The sequence below is a fragment of the Rhincodon typus genome, chromosome 13 (assembly GCF_021869965.1).
Source record: "Rhincodon typus isolate 14 chromosome 13, sRhiTyp1.1, whole genome shotgun sequence".
NCBI lineage: Eukaryota > Metazoa > Chordata > Chondrichthyes > Orectolobiformes > Rhincodontidae > Rhincodon > Rhincodon typus.
In genome coordinates this window covers 23,928,271-23,944,209 of record NC_063344.1, presented here as the reverse complement: position 1 = coordinate 23,944,209, position 15,939 = coordinate 23,928,271, and the positions used below count along the sequence as shown (strand labels likewise).

General features: G+C 42.3%; 1 protein-coding gene across 1 annotated transcript in view; it reads left to right on the top strand.

Moving 5' to 3' along the window:
- Positions 1-15,939, top strand: part of anos1b (anosmin 1b) — a 135,415-nt gene that overhangs the window by 79,003 nt on the left and 40,473 nt on the right. The window contains exons 3-5 of the mRNA XM_048604656.1: positions 5,727-5,789; positions 9,816-10,023; positions 14,285-14,469. Coding sequence (XP_048460613.1) covers positions 5,727-5,789; positions 9,816-10,023; positions 14,285-14,469 — 456 coding nt within the window. The remainder of the gene's footprint in view (positions 1-5,726; positions 5,790-9,815; positions 10,024-14,284; positions 14,470-15,939) is intronic.

The window sequence follows — 15,939 nt, the reverse complement described above, 5'->3', positions numbered from 1 at the left end:
TAGAAAGTCTTGATCCAAATTAAATGTTGAGGTGGATGTTTCTGTAATTGATGTGCAATGTTTTTTTATTAATCTTTATGTCACGGAAACATTTCCAAATGCACAAGTTAATATCCTGTGACATTGTGCACTAAATAGAGGAATACATGACCCTCCCTTGGCTATTGCTGCTGATTCGGAATAGCTGTTTCCACATCCCACTGTGCTGTTATGCTTCTGTATTTCCTTCTCTTCCTGCATCTTTTCCTGTAACGCTTTCTAGCATTTTAGTTCTTTCTTACACTGAGTGTGAGCAAGAAAGTAACCACCAATGCCTGAGGACAATATTTATAGATGGAGCTGGATTTAAAAAAAGTTTGAAAGAGGTGGCTTTCCTTTTAGCTCCACAACACCCCCACCCCAGACTCTCGCTGCTACTTAAGATTTTTCCTGACTCTCACTCCCACCATATCCTCTCCCCCTACCGTATTCTTTTTCCTTTCACTTCCATCTCCATCTCTACCTACTATCTTTTCAAAGGGATTATTAGCAGAAATGACAGTGCAGGGAACTGGTGGTAACCTTGTCACATGGGCTGATAATTGGTTGGGAGATGGGAGACAAAGGGTGAGGATAAATAAAAATGCACCTTTCTCACAAGATGTGATAATGGTGTGCCCCAGTGATCTATTTTATAGCCCCAATTTCTCACGTGAGAAGCAAGAATGAAGAAATAGAGAACAGTACATGCACATTTGTAGAGGACTCAATTACGAGGCGTATTAGGTTTTGTAGATAGAAAGTTACAAAGTGATATAGACTGATTAAGGAAGGGGCCAAACTGTTACAGATGGAGCTCAATGGGGGGAGGGTTTGGGAGGAAGTGGTCATTCACTTTAGATCTAAGAAAGATCAATCTTAATATTTTCTTGATAGGGAGAGCCTATCAACTATGGAGGAGTGAAGGTACTGAGTGCCCACATGCAGTCACTAAAAACTAGAGATATGTATAAAGTATAATCAAACTACTAATGGAATGTTGCTATTTATCACAATGGGTGTGATATCCAATGAGGAGGAACATAGAACATAGAACATTACAGCGCAGTAGAGACCCTTCGGCCCTCGATTTTGCGCCGACCTGTGAAACCAATCTGAAGCCCATCTAACCTACACTATTCCATTATCATATCATAAAAGGAAGTTATGCTTCAACTCTTCAGGCTCTTGGTTGGACCACCTTTGGTGGCCTGTGTTCAGTTTTGAGCATCACACCTCAGGACCAATTTGTTGGTTTTAGAGAGTATACCGTATAGATCTTTTTTGTTGAATGCTGTAGTCTGTATGATGTAGGTTGCAACACATTGCTATTAGGTGCAGTATTCTGGATGTTTGTAAAAAGCATCCACTGTATGAAATAAAAATTATATATGTTCAAATTGGGAAGATGTGTTACTGACAAGGACCTTGAAGATAACAGTGTACAGTATCTTCAAACCTACTGTCCTTACCCCTTTAAGATGGTTGAGGTCAGGGTTTGAGAGATACTGTCAAAAAAGCTGTAATGAGTTACTGTAGTGCATCTTAGAGATGGTAAGGCTGCATCCACACAATGCCACTGGTGATGGAAATGGATATTTAAGTTTTTGAGATAAGTTTGTGGTCAGCTAGTTTTGCTCAGTTTGAGCATGCTTCACTCCGTTGTGCAAAGTTACTGGTTTGAGTGAGGATACCTGTTGCAATCGAATGCAAAAGGAGGTGAAGAAACTAAAAGAAAAAGACTGCATGAGTTCTTTTATCTTTCTCTCTTTTTCTATTACTCTATTTCATAACACCATTCAAACCAAAAGAGAAAAGACTTGCATTTATACTGCACTTTCTCTCTCAGAAACATCTTCAAATGCTTCAAATACATTGCACTATTTGAAAGTGCAGTGGCTGGTTATTTATCTAAATTGGGTTGGAGTTCACTTCATCCATGACAGTTATAGTTGATGGATGAGAGTTCTGTTCCATCGATCTTAGATCAATTCAGTTCTACATCAAGACTGTAGAAAGTGGATAGCCTATTATTTTAGAACAATAAAGAGCACAGCATCATAACATAACAACTGGTATGAAGTAAAAGCATAAACATAAGGCAGCAGATTCCCCATCCATCTCAATTCTGTCTGAATTGCCAGGTTCTGCTACAGATGAATCTTTGATTATCTAACATCAAGGGCATGAAATTAATTACTGTCAATTATATACTATTGAGCATCCTCTGATGCTATTCAGAGGAAGTTACTGCTTCTAATTTAATTTTACTTTGCTTTCATACTGTGCACCCTCTCATTTTGAGACCTGTGACTCTGGACTTCAACAACATACTCTATTAGTATGTTCTAGCCACTTGGTACAATGATATTCACCAAAAGATGTAACCTATCCAAACTCATAGGAACATAGGAACAGGAGTAGGCCATCAACTCCCTGAGCTTGCTCAGCCATTCAATAAGATCATGGCTGAACTGTGACCTAATTCCATATGTTTGCCTTGGGCCCATATCCGTTAATACCCTTGATTTATAGAAATTTGTCTATCTCAGATTTAAATTTTAACAATTGAATTAACATCAACCACCATTTGAAGAAGAGAGTTCCAAATGTCTACTATTCTTTGCACATAGAAGTGCTTCCTATCATCTCTCCTGAATGGCCTGGCCCTAATTCTTAGATTATGCCCTGGTTCTAGAATCTCCAACGAGTGGAAATAGTTTATCTTGACAGACCCAGTCTTTCCCTGTTAATATCCTGAAGACCTCGATTAGATCTCCCATTACCATTCTAAATTCCTGAGAATAATTCATCTACTGTCTCCTCCTAACTTAACCCCTGAAGTCCAGGTATTATCCTTATAAATCTGTGTTGAACTCAAGGCCTAAACGTGTTTTCTAAGGTGTGGAGAAGGGTCCAGACCCAAAATGTCAGCTTTTCTGCTCCTCTGATGCTGCTTGGCCTGCTGTGTTCATCCAGGTCTACACCTTGTTATCTCAGTTTTCTAAGGTGTGGAGCCCGGTTCTGCTCACAATGGGGTTTAACTAGGGTTTTATACAACTGCAGCATAACATCTGCATCTATGTACTCCAGCCCTTCAGATATGAACGCTAGCATTTTATTCGCCCTGCCTTGTCTTTTTTCTGCACCTGTTTGTGACATTTTTAAAGAGCTATGCACCTCAACTCCCAAATCTCTTTGGGCATCCACCGTACTTAACTTTGGGCCTTCTAAAAAATACTCTGTTCTATCCTTTTCCAGTCTGAAATAGATAACCTCATATTTGCTTTTATTAAAATCAATCTGCCACAGCTGTGCCCACTCACCTAATCTATCAATATCCTGTGGCAACTTTATGCTGTTGTCAACACTGTCTACAACGCTGCCCGATATTGAGTCATCAGCAAATTTGGATATGTGACTGCACTGAAATTATTGCACCTTTTGGAATAAATGCTAAGGCTAATTCTTTTCATAGAGAAGCCCTAGATGGTTTCTGCCAGTATCCATTCTGGGTCCAGGTACAAGACTGTCTAACTAAAGATCCTCATAAACAAAGTTGCTGGAAAAGCTCAGCAGGTCTGGCAGCATCTGTGAAGGAAAAAACAGAGTTAACGTTTCAGGTCCGGTAACCCTTCCTCAGAGCGGGGGTTCTGAGGAAGGGTCACTGGACCCAAAATGTTAACTCTTTTTTTCTTCACAGTTGCTGCCAGACCTGCTAAGCTTATCCAGCAACTTTGTTTTCGTTCCGATTTACAACCTCCACAGTTCTTTCAGTTTTTATTAAAGATCCTCATAAACAGGTTGATTGTTTTTTTTCTTACGATTTTATCTATTTTTCCTTTATATTTAAAGTTAATTTCCCAAAGCCATTGAAATCCTGCAATATTTCAGCAACATTTTTTACAATTACAGATGCAAATTTGTAATCCTTGCATGATTAACTAAAAGTCGGTAACAGCCCGGCCTCTGAGTATACAGCCACTATACTAAAAAAAAGAATAGATTTGGTTTTATGACCTAACCAAAGTTGAGCAATGAAAAATACCTACAGTACTCATGCCACGTGTTCTAAACTACTCAATATTACTGATGTTCTATGTTACTAAATGCATTATTCCACATATAAACGAGACTGTCATAAATCTTCAAAACATTTATTGCTTGTGAATTATACAATCCTATTCATCAGCAAACAGTCCATATTGGGGTCAGTATTTATGCCTCAATAATGACACAGAGCACTGAAACTCCCAGATTCATGAGCTATTTGAAGATGCCTCAGTGCTCACCACAGCTCTGTTTTAGTGTGCAAATCTACTGTTTCTTGTAATTCTGATCTCACTGGGACAGAAGTTAAATCTTCAGAGTAACATTACAATTAATGGTTATGAAAGTTTCTATAAATTGGTAGTGGTTTGTAAATCTCCAGTTCTGCATTTGAGAAGAATGCAGCAACATCGCAGGAAATGTCTTCATCTTTTTTTTACAATTTTAAACGTGTGAAGTGTGCTGAATATGATCCAGATGCAATACTTTTACATACTATGAAATGTCCCCTGATGTTATTCATGGAGGTGTTATGCAATGAAGTCATGTTTGTTATTGTACTGCAGACATACATAACTTGACCTGCCCCTTTAAGGTAAAGTAATTTCATTTGATGCCTCTATAGGCATCTGGAGGTCAATTGGGGGTTAATTGCAGTTGGTGCACTAAGTTTACAGATTGGCAGTCACTTGAAAACTTCCAGGGCCAGATCAGAAGAAACCGTCATGAAATAACTGCACTTCAGTTTCTTTTTAGTTTCTATTTTTCGACACTGTCTAATTCCCCAAAGTGGGTGTGTTCTATACTGATGCTTGTGGGGTCTGGAATGCTTGTTGTGATGTAACTGTTTCCTGCTCCTCCCTGGTGCCAAATTCCTCTCGGGAGATGTCTGCACAGAGTGAATATGATTTAACGTGTCCATTCAGTTGAAGTAATCATATGCCTATAGTGTACACTGTTTAAAACTAAAAGTCACACATGGAAAGTAGATTATGATCTTGCGTTCCACAAATAATTTTTGTATTCCACAAACAAGTATTATATCATATATGTTTATAACTGGAAACTTCCAATCAGGTACTAATGACTCACAAGCAAATAATACCAGTCAGCAAGAAGTTACCAAGATCATAAGTGGATAATTTATCAATATTACTAGATATTAAGGTAAGGATTCTATGATCATTTGGCCCATCAAGTCCACATTGACACCTCCCCAACCTATAACCCTGCATTTCCCAAGGCTAACCTACCTACCCTACATGTCCCTGGACACTATAGGCAATTTAGCATGACCAGTCCACTTAATCTGCACATCTTTGTGACTATGGTAGGAAACCAACACAGACACACGGAGAATGTGCAAACTTAACACAGATAGTGGCCCAAGGCTGGGACTGAACCCAGGTCCCAGGTGCTGTGAGGCAGCAGTGCTAATCACTGAGCCATCCTACATCTATAGCTATAATTACGTTGGAGGTGAATAAGAGACTGTAATGTCATCTATGATGTTCCACCAACATCATAACCTAATGTTGCACTGAAACACTAACAGGAGTTAAATATAAAGAAAGAAAAAAGGTAGTAAGAGATTACAGGAATTAGTTGCAGTGATACTAATGGGCTGTTGGCTAATTTTATTTTCCTATTTTTTGCAGTGTCTACGGCCTTGCAAAGAGTTATGGGACACTGATGAAAACCAGTGCCGGCGACAGTGTGAGGTAGGAGAACATCTAATAGAGAATTTGTATGGGCTACTTTGAATCCTGTTTCTTGACTGTTCATTACAAATTTATTTAGCTTTCATTTCAAGTTCCATCACAGTAGGTTCTGAAATTCTGCAAAGATTTCTGGCCTTTACCAGAGTGACAAGCTCCTTGTGTTAACTTAAGTAAGTTTCAAGAAGATAAGTCATAGTTTAAAACTAGCAAACATGCAGTTTGTTCTGTTTTCAATATGCACTTCATGATTTCATTGGAGTTGAAAGCAGGTAGACTAAATGAAATATATAAGTCATGCATGGTAAGAGGGTTAGGACAAAATTGGATCCAGCAGAGTGAGGAACGAGTGGAGATGGTGAGATGTACAATAGGAAGAGCAAGAGGGCAAGAAACAGAGGAAAGAGTATAGGGAGAGAAGAAGAAACACTGACAAAGGAATACATAGAATGGAAGAGGAGGATAGCAAGAGAAAGGGACCAGCAGAAATCATGTTAGTGGAGAATGAGTGCCAGTAATCAAATGGTACTCCAAAAGAGGGGTTGATAATGATAGCGATGCAGAGACACAGAAGGACTGTTAAGCATAGAAAGGAGGCCAATCAGGACATGAAGCTACGTAAAAACAGTCAGCCAACTAGTTCTTCATTACTGAATGATACGTGCAGGTTTTCTGCTTCCATGTTAATTCCAGCATTTTTTTGCTTTCAAAGACAAGTTCCATCTAAAGTAAAGGAGTAAGTTACTGCTGATGCTAGAATCTGTACAAGAACAAAAAATCACAGTGGGTCTGACAGCATCCACAGAACTCTTGGAGTCTAGATGACTCTTCATCAGAGTTCTGTTGAAGAGTCATCTAGACTCGAAACGTTAAGTTGCTGTCTCTCCTAAGAGGCTTCCTGATCCACTTTGATTCCCAGCATTTTTTGTTTTCAGTCAAAATTAAGTCATGCGTCCGTTTGCAGGCCCCCAGTCATGTGTTAATGCTGAAGGTGTGGAAGGAGTAGAGGGGAAGCTTAAATGGTTGAATGAGGTATGCAGAATGGGCATGGCTCATAAATTTAAAATTTGGGCCCAGAGAGCTAGAATGTTGCAAACCTTTTAGGCTCCTTTTAGGCTAGGGATTCAAAGAAGCCCATCAATACAGAGGATTTCCATAATCACAATCTTAGCATAGATTTGATCATTGCAAATCAAAAGCACTTCATCTGCAAGTTGGATGGCCATCCATTTCAATAATGCTCATGGTGCTTCCAACATGCAAACATAGCTGTACCAGTGCCCTTCAAAGCTACATTGGAAGCAGCCACAAACTCTGCATGTGATTTGCAGACCTCACCATACCTGAGGCACTACCAAGCTTAGTTCCTCAGCCTATATATCACACCATCGTTCCTGGAGATCTCATGGATATGTCAGCCAGCAGTATTTACGGGATCACCAGCAGCAGTAACAAAAACCCATGCTACAGGAAAAAATGAACAATGCTTAACAATGTTTCAGAGACAGTCGGAACTGCAGATGCTGGAGAATCTAAGATAACAAGGTGTAGAGCTGGATGAACACAGCAGGCCAAGCAGTATCAGAGGAGCAGGAAAGCTGACGTTTTGGGTCTAGACCGTTCTTCGGGAAGGGGGTTCTGAAATAAATAGGGAGAGAGGGGGAGGTGGATAGAAGATGGATAAAGGAGAAGGTAGGTGGAGAGGAGACTGACAGGTCAAAGAGGCGGGGATGGAGCCAGTAAAGGTGAGTGTAGGTGAGGAGTTAGGGAGGGGATAGGTCAGTCCAGGGAGGATGGACAGGACATGGGGCCGGGATGAGGGTGGTAGGTAGGAGATGGGGGTGGGGCTTGAGGTGGGAGGAGGGGATAGGTGGGAGGAAGGGCAGGTTAGGGAGGCGGGGACAAGCTGGGCTGGTCTTGGGATGCAGTCGGGGGACAGGAGATTTTGAAGCTTGTGAAGTCCACATTGATACCATTGGGCTGCAGGGTTCCCAAGCGGAATATGAGGTGCTGTTCCTGCAACCTTCAGGTGGCATCGTTGTGGCACTGCAGGAGGCCCAGAATGGACATGTCGTCTAAGGAGTGGGAGGGGGAGTTGAAATGGTTCGCAACTGGGAGGTGCAGTTGTTTGTTGCGAACCGAGCGTAGGTGTTCCACAAAGCGGTCCCCGAGCCTCCGTTTGGTTTCCCCGATGTAGAGGTGGCCACATCCCACTTCCTACAGATAAAGGGGGTGGCCATGGGTACCTGCATGGGCCCAAGCTATGCCTGCCTCTTTGTCGGATACGTGGAACAAGCCCTCTTCCGAAGCTACACTGGCCGTATCCCCCACCTCTTCCTCCGTTACATCGATGACTGTTTCAGCGCCACCTCGTGCTCCCACGAGGAGCTCGAACAGTTCATCTACTTCACTAACACCTTCCACCCCAACCTTAAATTCACCTGGACCATCTCTGATACCTGTCTCCCCTTCCTGGGCCTCTCTGTTTCCATCTCTGGCAACCACCTGGAAACCAATATCCATTTCAAGCCCACCGACTCCCACTGCTACCTAGAATACACCTCCTCCCACCCACCTTCCTGCAAAAATGCCATCCCCTATTCCCAATTCCTTTGCCTCTGCCACATCTGCTCCCGGGATGAGGCATTCCACTACCGGACATCCCAGATGTCCTCATTTTTCAAGGACTGCAACCTCCTTCCCACAGTGGTCGAAAATGCTCTCGACCGCGTCTTCTGCATTTGCCGCAACTCATCCCTCACACCCCCTCCCCGCAATAACAACCAAAACAGGATGCCCCTCGTCCTCACATACCACCCCACCAACCTCCGGATCCAACGCATCATCCTCTGACACTTCCGCCATCTGCAATCTGACCCCACCACCAAAGACACTTTTCCCTCCCCACCCTTATCTGCTTTCCGGAGGGACCACTCTCTTCCTGACTCCCTCATCCGCTCCATGCTCCCCACCAGCCCCACCATCCCCGGCACTTTTCCCTGCAACCGCAGGAAATGCTACACCTGCCCCTACACCTCCTCCCTCACCCCCATCCCAGGCCCCAAGAAGACCTTCCACATCAAACAGATGCTCACCTGCACATCTGCTAATGTGGTATACTGTATCCGCTGTTCCCGTTGTGGCCTGCTATACATCGGGGAAACCAAGCGGAGGCTTGGGGACTGCTTTGCACAACACCTACGCTCGGTTCGCAACAAACAACTGCACCTCCCAGTCGCGAACCATTTCAAATCTCCCTCCCACTCCTCAGATGACATGTCCACCCTGGGCCTCCTGCAGTGCCACAACGATGCCACCTGAAGTTTGCAGGAACAGCACCTCATATTTCACTTGGGAACCCTGCAGCCCAATGGTATCAATGTGGACTTCACAAGCTTCAAAATCTCCCCTCCCCAGAACGCATCCCAAAACCAGCCCAGCTTGTCCCCACCTCCCTAACTTGTTCTTCCTCCCACCTCAAGCCCTACCCCCATCTCCTACCTACCAGCCTCATCCTGCCCCCGTGACCTGTCCGTCCTCCCTGGACTGACCTATCCCTCCCCAACTACCCACCTACACTCACCTTTACTGGCTCCACCCCCGCCTCTCTGACCTGTCTGTCTCCTTTCGACGTATCTTCTCCTTTATCCATCTTCTATCCGCCTCCCTGTCCCTCCCTATTTATTTCAGAATCCCCAATTTCTGAAGAACGGTCTAGACCCGAAACGTCAGCTTTCCTGCTCCTCTGATACTGCTTGGCATGCTGTGTTCATCCAGCTCTATACCTTGTTATCTCAATGCTTAACAATGACCTGTTCAGTTTCTTTGTGATATATTTCCGGAATTTATTTTGTACCTGCCGTCAATATGCGTTTTTAATTTGTTTGAGGCAGACTTAAACTCCAGTGTCAAATCTTATGATACCCCAACTCTCAGTACATTAGGATGATTCTTTTAGTACAGTTTGTACAGTGGTTTGAAAATGCTTGGTTTTAATTTTGAGAATCCTATCTTACTTTTGCATTCTAGAAACACCATGAATGTTTGACAAGTTGTGAGTTTCTGAAATCCATTCGGATGCTGAAGCAAGGTGATTGTCCAGCACCACAGAAAGCCTCCGGCTTTGCAGCAGCCTGTGTCCAGAGCTGCAGTTCAGACACAGAATGTCCAAGCTCTAGAAAGTGTTGTTCTAATGGCTGCGGCCAGACCTGCCAAGCACCATCAAATATGTTCAAGGGTAAGGCCGTACTGACATAAGACAAAGTCACTCAAAATTCAGTTGATTTTTATTTTGTATTTTCTAGGGCTCTATACAACTTAGAGTGTGCATGATGTGCAACTGTTTAAGTCAAGATTTTTTTGTAGTTACTTTACATTCAAAAGGGTTCAGTTAGCTGAGTAGGTTGGATGGCTCGTTTGCGACGCAAAGTGATGCCAACAATGTGTCAGAGATAGTGGGAACTGCAGATGCTGGAGAATCCGAGACAACAAAGTGCAGAGCTGGATGAACACAGCAGGCCAAGCAGCATCATAGGAGCAGGGAGGCTAGAGCTGGATGAACACAGCAGGCCAAGCAGCATCATAGGAGCAGGAATTGCCTAGCCTACTGTGTTCATCCAGCTCTGCACCTTGTTGTCTCGCCAACAATGTGTGTTCAATTCCTGCAGCGGCTGAGGTCACCATGAAGGATTCTCAGTCTTGACTTCTCCCTTCGCCTGAGGTGTAATCACCCCCAGATTAAACCACCACTGGTTGTCTCTCTAAGGAGAAAGCAGAGCAATGAAAACCTGCTGACTTTTGAGCAGCTACGATACAGATCTCCCTGCTGATACACACTTCCCCAAGTACTCAGGGACACTCAACAGCATTCCCCTACCCCCATTATGCAACTCGACTCCTCACAGACCCAACTGTCCAGCCTGACCTCACTGCCCATCATGTGGAGGTGCTGATGTTGGACTCGGGTGGACAAGGTCAGAAATCACACAACACCAGGTTATTGTCCAACAGGTTTATTTGAAAACACAAGCTTTGGGAATCTTACTCCTTCTTCAAGCGTTTGTGAGGAAGGTAGTATCAGACATAGAATTTATAAATAAAAGATCAAAGGGTCACACTACTTATGGGGGATGTACTAAACAAACCGAAGATGCTGTTAAATCTTTAATCAGTTCGAAGGTTTTAATTGATTAATATGTATGTGTAAATCCACAAATTCCTTTGAAGTCACTGTCCTGAGAAAACCAAAGGTTTTATCAGTGTAAGGAAGAGGTGACGTTTTAGGTCAGACAATGCATGTTAGGCATGTGGCCTTGTTTAGAATCTGTTTGTGTTTTGTTTTGGTTTGGAGTCGGACTGGTTTTATTTCCAAAGTAGGAATTTATAAAACACCACATTGACTGACTGTCTATAAACTGTTTTGTTTTTGAACAAAATAGAATGTATCCACAAATACAAATTCACCCCATAGATTCACATGCGTGCATGTGTGGGGGAGTGTGTGTGTGTGTGTGTGTTTGTGTGTGTGTGTCTGTCTGAAGGAGACAGTGTGTGTGCAAGTATGTGTGAGTCTGAGGGAGGAAGGGAGTGTCTGTGTGTGTGTGTGTGTGTGTGTGTGTGTGTGAGAGTGAGAGAGAGAGATGCCTTGGAGGATGCTTAGCCGAAGATCCGAGGCCGACTGTCGTTGACCGCTGAAATGTTTCCCCACGGTGTGGGAACATTCCCGCCTGGCAATTGTTGTGCAGTATCCATTCATCCATTGTCGTAGCATTTGCATGGTTTTGCCAATATGCCTTGTGACTCAGCCAAAGTTGTCTATCTCAGACGCTGCAGACAAGAATGCCCCGAGGCATGGTACATTGGCGAAACCATGCAGACACTACGACAATGGATGAATGGACACCATGCAATAATCACCAGACAGGAATGTTCCCTCCCAGTGGGGGAACACTTCAGCAGTCAAGGGCATTCGGCCTCGGATCTTCGGCTAAACGTCCTCCAGGCAGATTTTGGGATACACAACAACGCAGAGTCACCGAGGAGAGGCTGATAGCCAAGCCCAGTACTCTTGAGGATGGCCTCAACCAGGATCTTGGGTTCATGTCTCAATACAGGTGACCCACTGCACTATACACTCTCACACACACACAGATCCTCTCTCATACATACACTGTCTCTCACAAACACACTCTCACACACACACACTCCTGAATCTGTGGGGTGAATTTGTATTTGTGGATACATTCTATTTTGTTCAAAAATAACAGAATTTATAGGCAGTCAGTTAATGCGGCGTTTTATAAATTCCTACTTTGGAAATAAAACCAGTCTGACTCCAAACCAAAACAAAACACAAACAGATTCTAAATAAGGCCTCAAACCTAACATGCATTGTCTAACCTAAAATGTCACCTCATCTTTACACTGATAAAACCTTTAGTTTTCTCAGGACAGTGACTTCAAAGGAATTCAGGGACTTACATATACATAGTAATCAATTAAAACCTTCAAACTGATTAAAGATTTAACAGCATCTTCGGTTTGTTTAGCACATCCTCATAAATGGTGTGACCCTTTGATCTTTTACTTATAAATTCTGTGTCTGACACTACCTCTTTCATTAACACATGAAGAAGTAAGACTCCGAAAGCTTGTGTTTTCAAATAAACCTGTTTTACTATAACCTGGTGGTGTGTGATAGAGAGAAAAACAGAGTCAACATTTCGACTCCAGTGAACCTTCCACGTGGAACCTTGTCCACCTAGCACCTGTACCACTTCACTCATCTAGTACCTCAACCCCATGACCTGTCACCTTACCTCTCATTCACCTGCTGTCCCACATCCTCTCCCACTTTCCTTTCACACTCACCTTTTCTCACAGCCCTTGTCAAGGAGGCTTCAGCACCTTTATAACTTGGAATATAGCAACTAATGTTATGAAATGTGGCATGGTTTCAATGTCAATTCATTTGAATATTGGCTGCGTTAATTTCTAGCTTTGATTAGACCGCTTCAGTTGAGAAGTTTCACATGGCGAACTCCTCCCCAGATGAGTCTATATTTTTATTAATGTCTGATCAGGGAACAGAAATCTTATTTCTGGGAAATATGGTCCATTTTAAGGCATTTTATAAGTCTTTGACTTATGCAGGGGAATGCAGTTGCTACCAATCCTCTTGTCAAAAATAAGCAAGGAGTTAACTTCTTTCTTTCCAATCTGCTTTTGGTAGTGACAATTTCAGGACCATGCTAGAAAAGCTTAACATGATTTAAAACACGTGGAATTGGCTTTCCAAAATTTCTCTGGTACCTTTGATTAATAGCTATCTTCAGTGATCAGTCTAATTGTACCGATATCCAGAATCCCTCTAACCAGTTTCCCAGTGTCCTGAATACTTCTTATTCAAACAAAATATGCAGAAGATAAACTTCTTTTAATAAAGTTTCTTCTAAATAATACTTTCCCAATTTCACTTTTTAAAATTTGCAGTTGGTGATGATATCTTTAGAGTATCTATTGTAACCTACTACATATTTTCTAAGCAGCAATCATAACTGAAATAGCCCTAATTTATTTTATATCAGAATATTCACATAAATAGGGAGATTTTTCTTGGGCCCGTGATTGCCTCACAATGTTGCCTGAGGCAACAGTAGATTGCCTCAGCTCAGCAAATACTGTATTATAAAATTGTGCAGTTGAGAGATCTCTAAAGGAACACACCCAACTTTCCTCCCATTGATTTAACATCAGGACAGCCACTTGTGCTCCAACACAACTGATTTTCCAAAAGAGACCCAGGAAAGTCCTATCTCACGGATTTTAAAATAGAATTCTCCCATAGCAATATGATGCTGCACATCTGCAGATTTGTCCATAACTCTGTTCAATCGAGCAGCTCATTTGAGAGAAACCATATGATGGAATGGACTCTGATACCTCTTTCTTTCTGTAAAAACCTATATAGGACTCTTCTGGAAAGTAGCTTCACACCTCATAAAATAGCCACATATATCACTCCCGTTAATTAAAAACATGTATAAAGATTCTGTCAAGATAATATTACACACTTTGCTTTATGGATCCCTCATTACTACAGGAGTCGTAAAAGGCTGTGACTGGATAACATCTCCATTCAGGAGAAATCACTCTTTGATAGTAATAAGGCATTTTCTGTATAGCATGTGTATGAATGATCTATCTCCTATATTGTACATTATGTGTTTGTAACCATCTGGTGGTATTCTTTTTGTACAACTCTGAGTGAATATATTAGGCACATATCCCATATGTCTTGCTTCCCTTCCTCAGCAGAGGAGCACGTATTTGAGGGTATAGTGCTGATGGAAGAATTGATACTTGTTCAACAACATGACTGTGCTGGACCTCTGTACAGGCATAATAGGTCTTCCACATGTATATATGCCTCTGTAGGCAAACTACACTTTAATGCTGTGAATACAGTTGTGTTTTTAAGACTTTCCTTTGCCCTTAAGGTGTTCCATTAAAGCCCAGGAAGGAATTGAGCTTCACAGAAGACAAAAATGGAAACCTAGCAGTTGCATGGATGTCCAAGTTTAATATTTCTATGGAACCAGTATTTTATATATTGCAGAGAAGATGGAACTCTGGAATGTATCCAAGTGAAGATGATGCTAGCAAGTGGGAGACCGTTGCTTATGTAAGCTTTCATAGGAGACAGATTCTCTCAAACTGGACATGCTGTGTATTCTTCGTGTTGAAACGGCTAAGAACCAAATAGTTTCAAGAAAATATTCTAAAGATTATTGCAAAGGTGCTTTAGCTTCCCTTCCTTAAATTATCTCCTCACCTGTATAAGAAATGGAGAATGTGCCATCTAGTTTGTTTATTAAATCAGCAATAGTTCCAGTCACTGACCCAACATTGCAGCAATGTGATTAGTTAACTGCATTTTGAGCTGCATAGAAAGAAAAGAGTAATTATTTCTTCTTAAATGCAGCAGCCACTTCTCTTTTACTTCAAAATCTGTTTAAGCTCTAATGATAAGTATGAGAGAGTACAGACTCTGCAACGAAAGATGCAGGTTCACTCTCCTAAACTTCAAACACTGGTACCAGTCAACTCAATTACAGGGTGTTAATCCCTGGATAAAAGACTTTATCCCAAGCCCTCTGGATTGGCATACAAGCAGTGCCATTTTACTAAGTCCACTTATCTTGATAGATTCCAAGAAAAAAATGACCATTTGTTTTTGATACATTCCTACATATATGCCCACAGACTGACAATTAGTTTTATTTAAGTTTTGTGTGACTTTTTTTGTGAACGAGGAGGTGTGAGGGTGCCCACGTCACACTCTGAGTCCTGCATGACATCCTTAGACGTTTCCAGCCCCTGTGTTGTCTTTCCTTCCCAGTGCCAGTGCCTAATTTCACCTCCCCTTCCCCTCTTTCCCCTCTCCTCCCCCACCTTTGGATCCCTGAAGTCATGTGCTCCTTCCCAAATTACTAACATCAATCTTGCCAGTTTCGGTAGAGAGACAGCTCTTCCACTTGTTATTCAGGGTAGTTGTTAAGATGTCCCAGGCCTCATCGTCATCAGTTCATAGGAAAGGCCAAGTCACCCCACATGATTTCACCTGCACAAAAAGCATTCCAATCTCTGGGCCATCCCTGGAGGTGGAGAAATGACAGGTGATACAGATTCTTTCCTAGAAGTCTACCACTCACAAACCTCTCTTCCATAATTGCACAGATGCCCAGTCCTACACACTGAGGAGATGTGCCTCAGTACCCAACACAATCCTGACAAGGACCTGTACTTCTGCTGTACAGTGCAAGCCATTTACTTCTCCCTCAAACCTCCTTCGCTCCCTGGTCTATTCCTAGTGTCCCCTGCGCACATGGGACCTTGGTCTAGTCGAAGCACCAATCACTTTAATTTCTAAAGTACATAACTGTCCATAACTGTCACTACATTCATTTGCAATTGCTGTAAAATCTTTATTGTAACATGTACCAATCCTGGGGATGTCTGTAAATTGCTGTAAAGTTATGTTTTAAATTATCTATATTTCCTTTTTATCAATTGACATCCTATTACTTTATGTTCCACCACCTTCCCAGACTGCTCAGCCCTTCAATTACAATGCTATCTGACTGGAAATGTC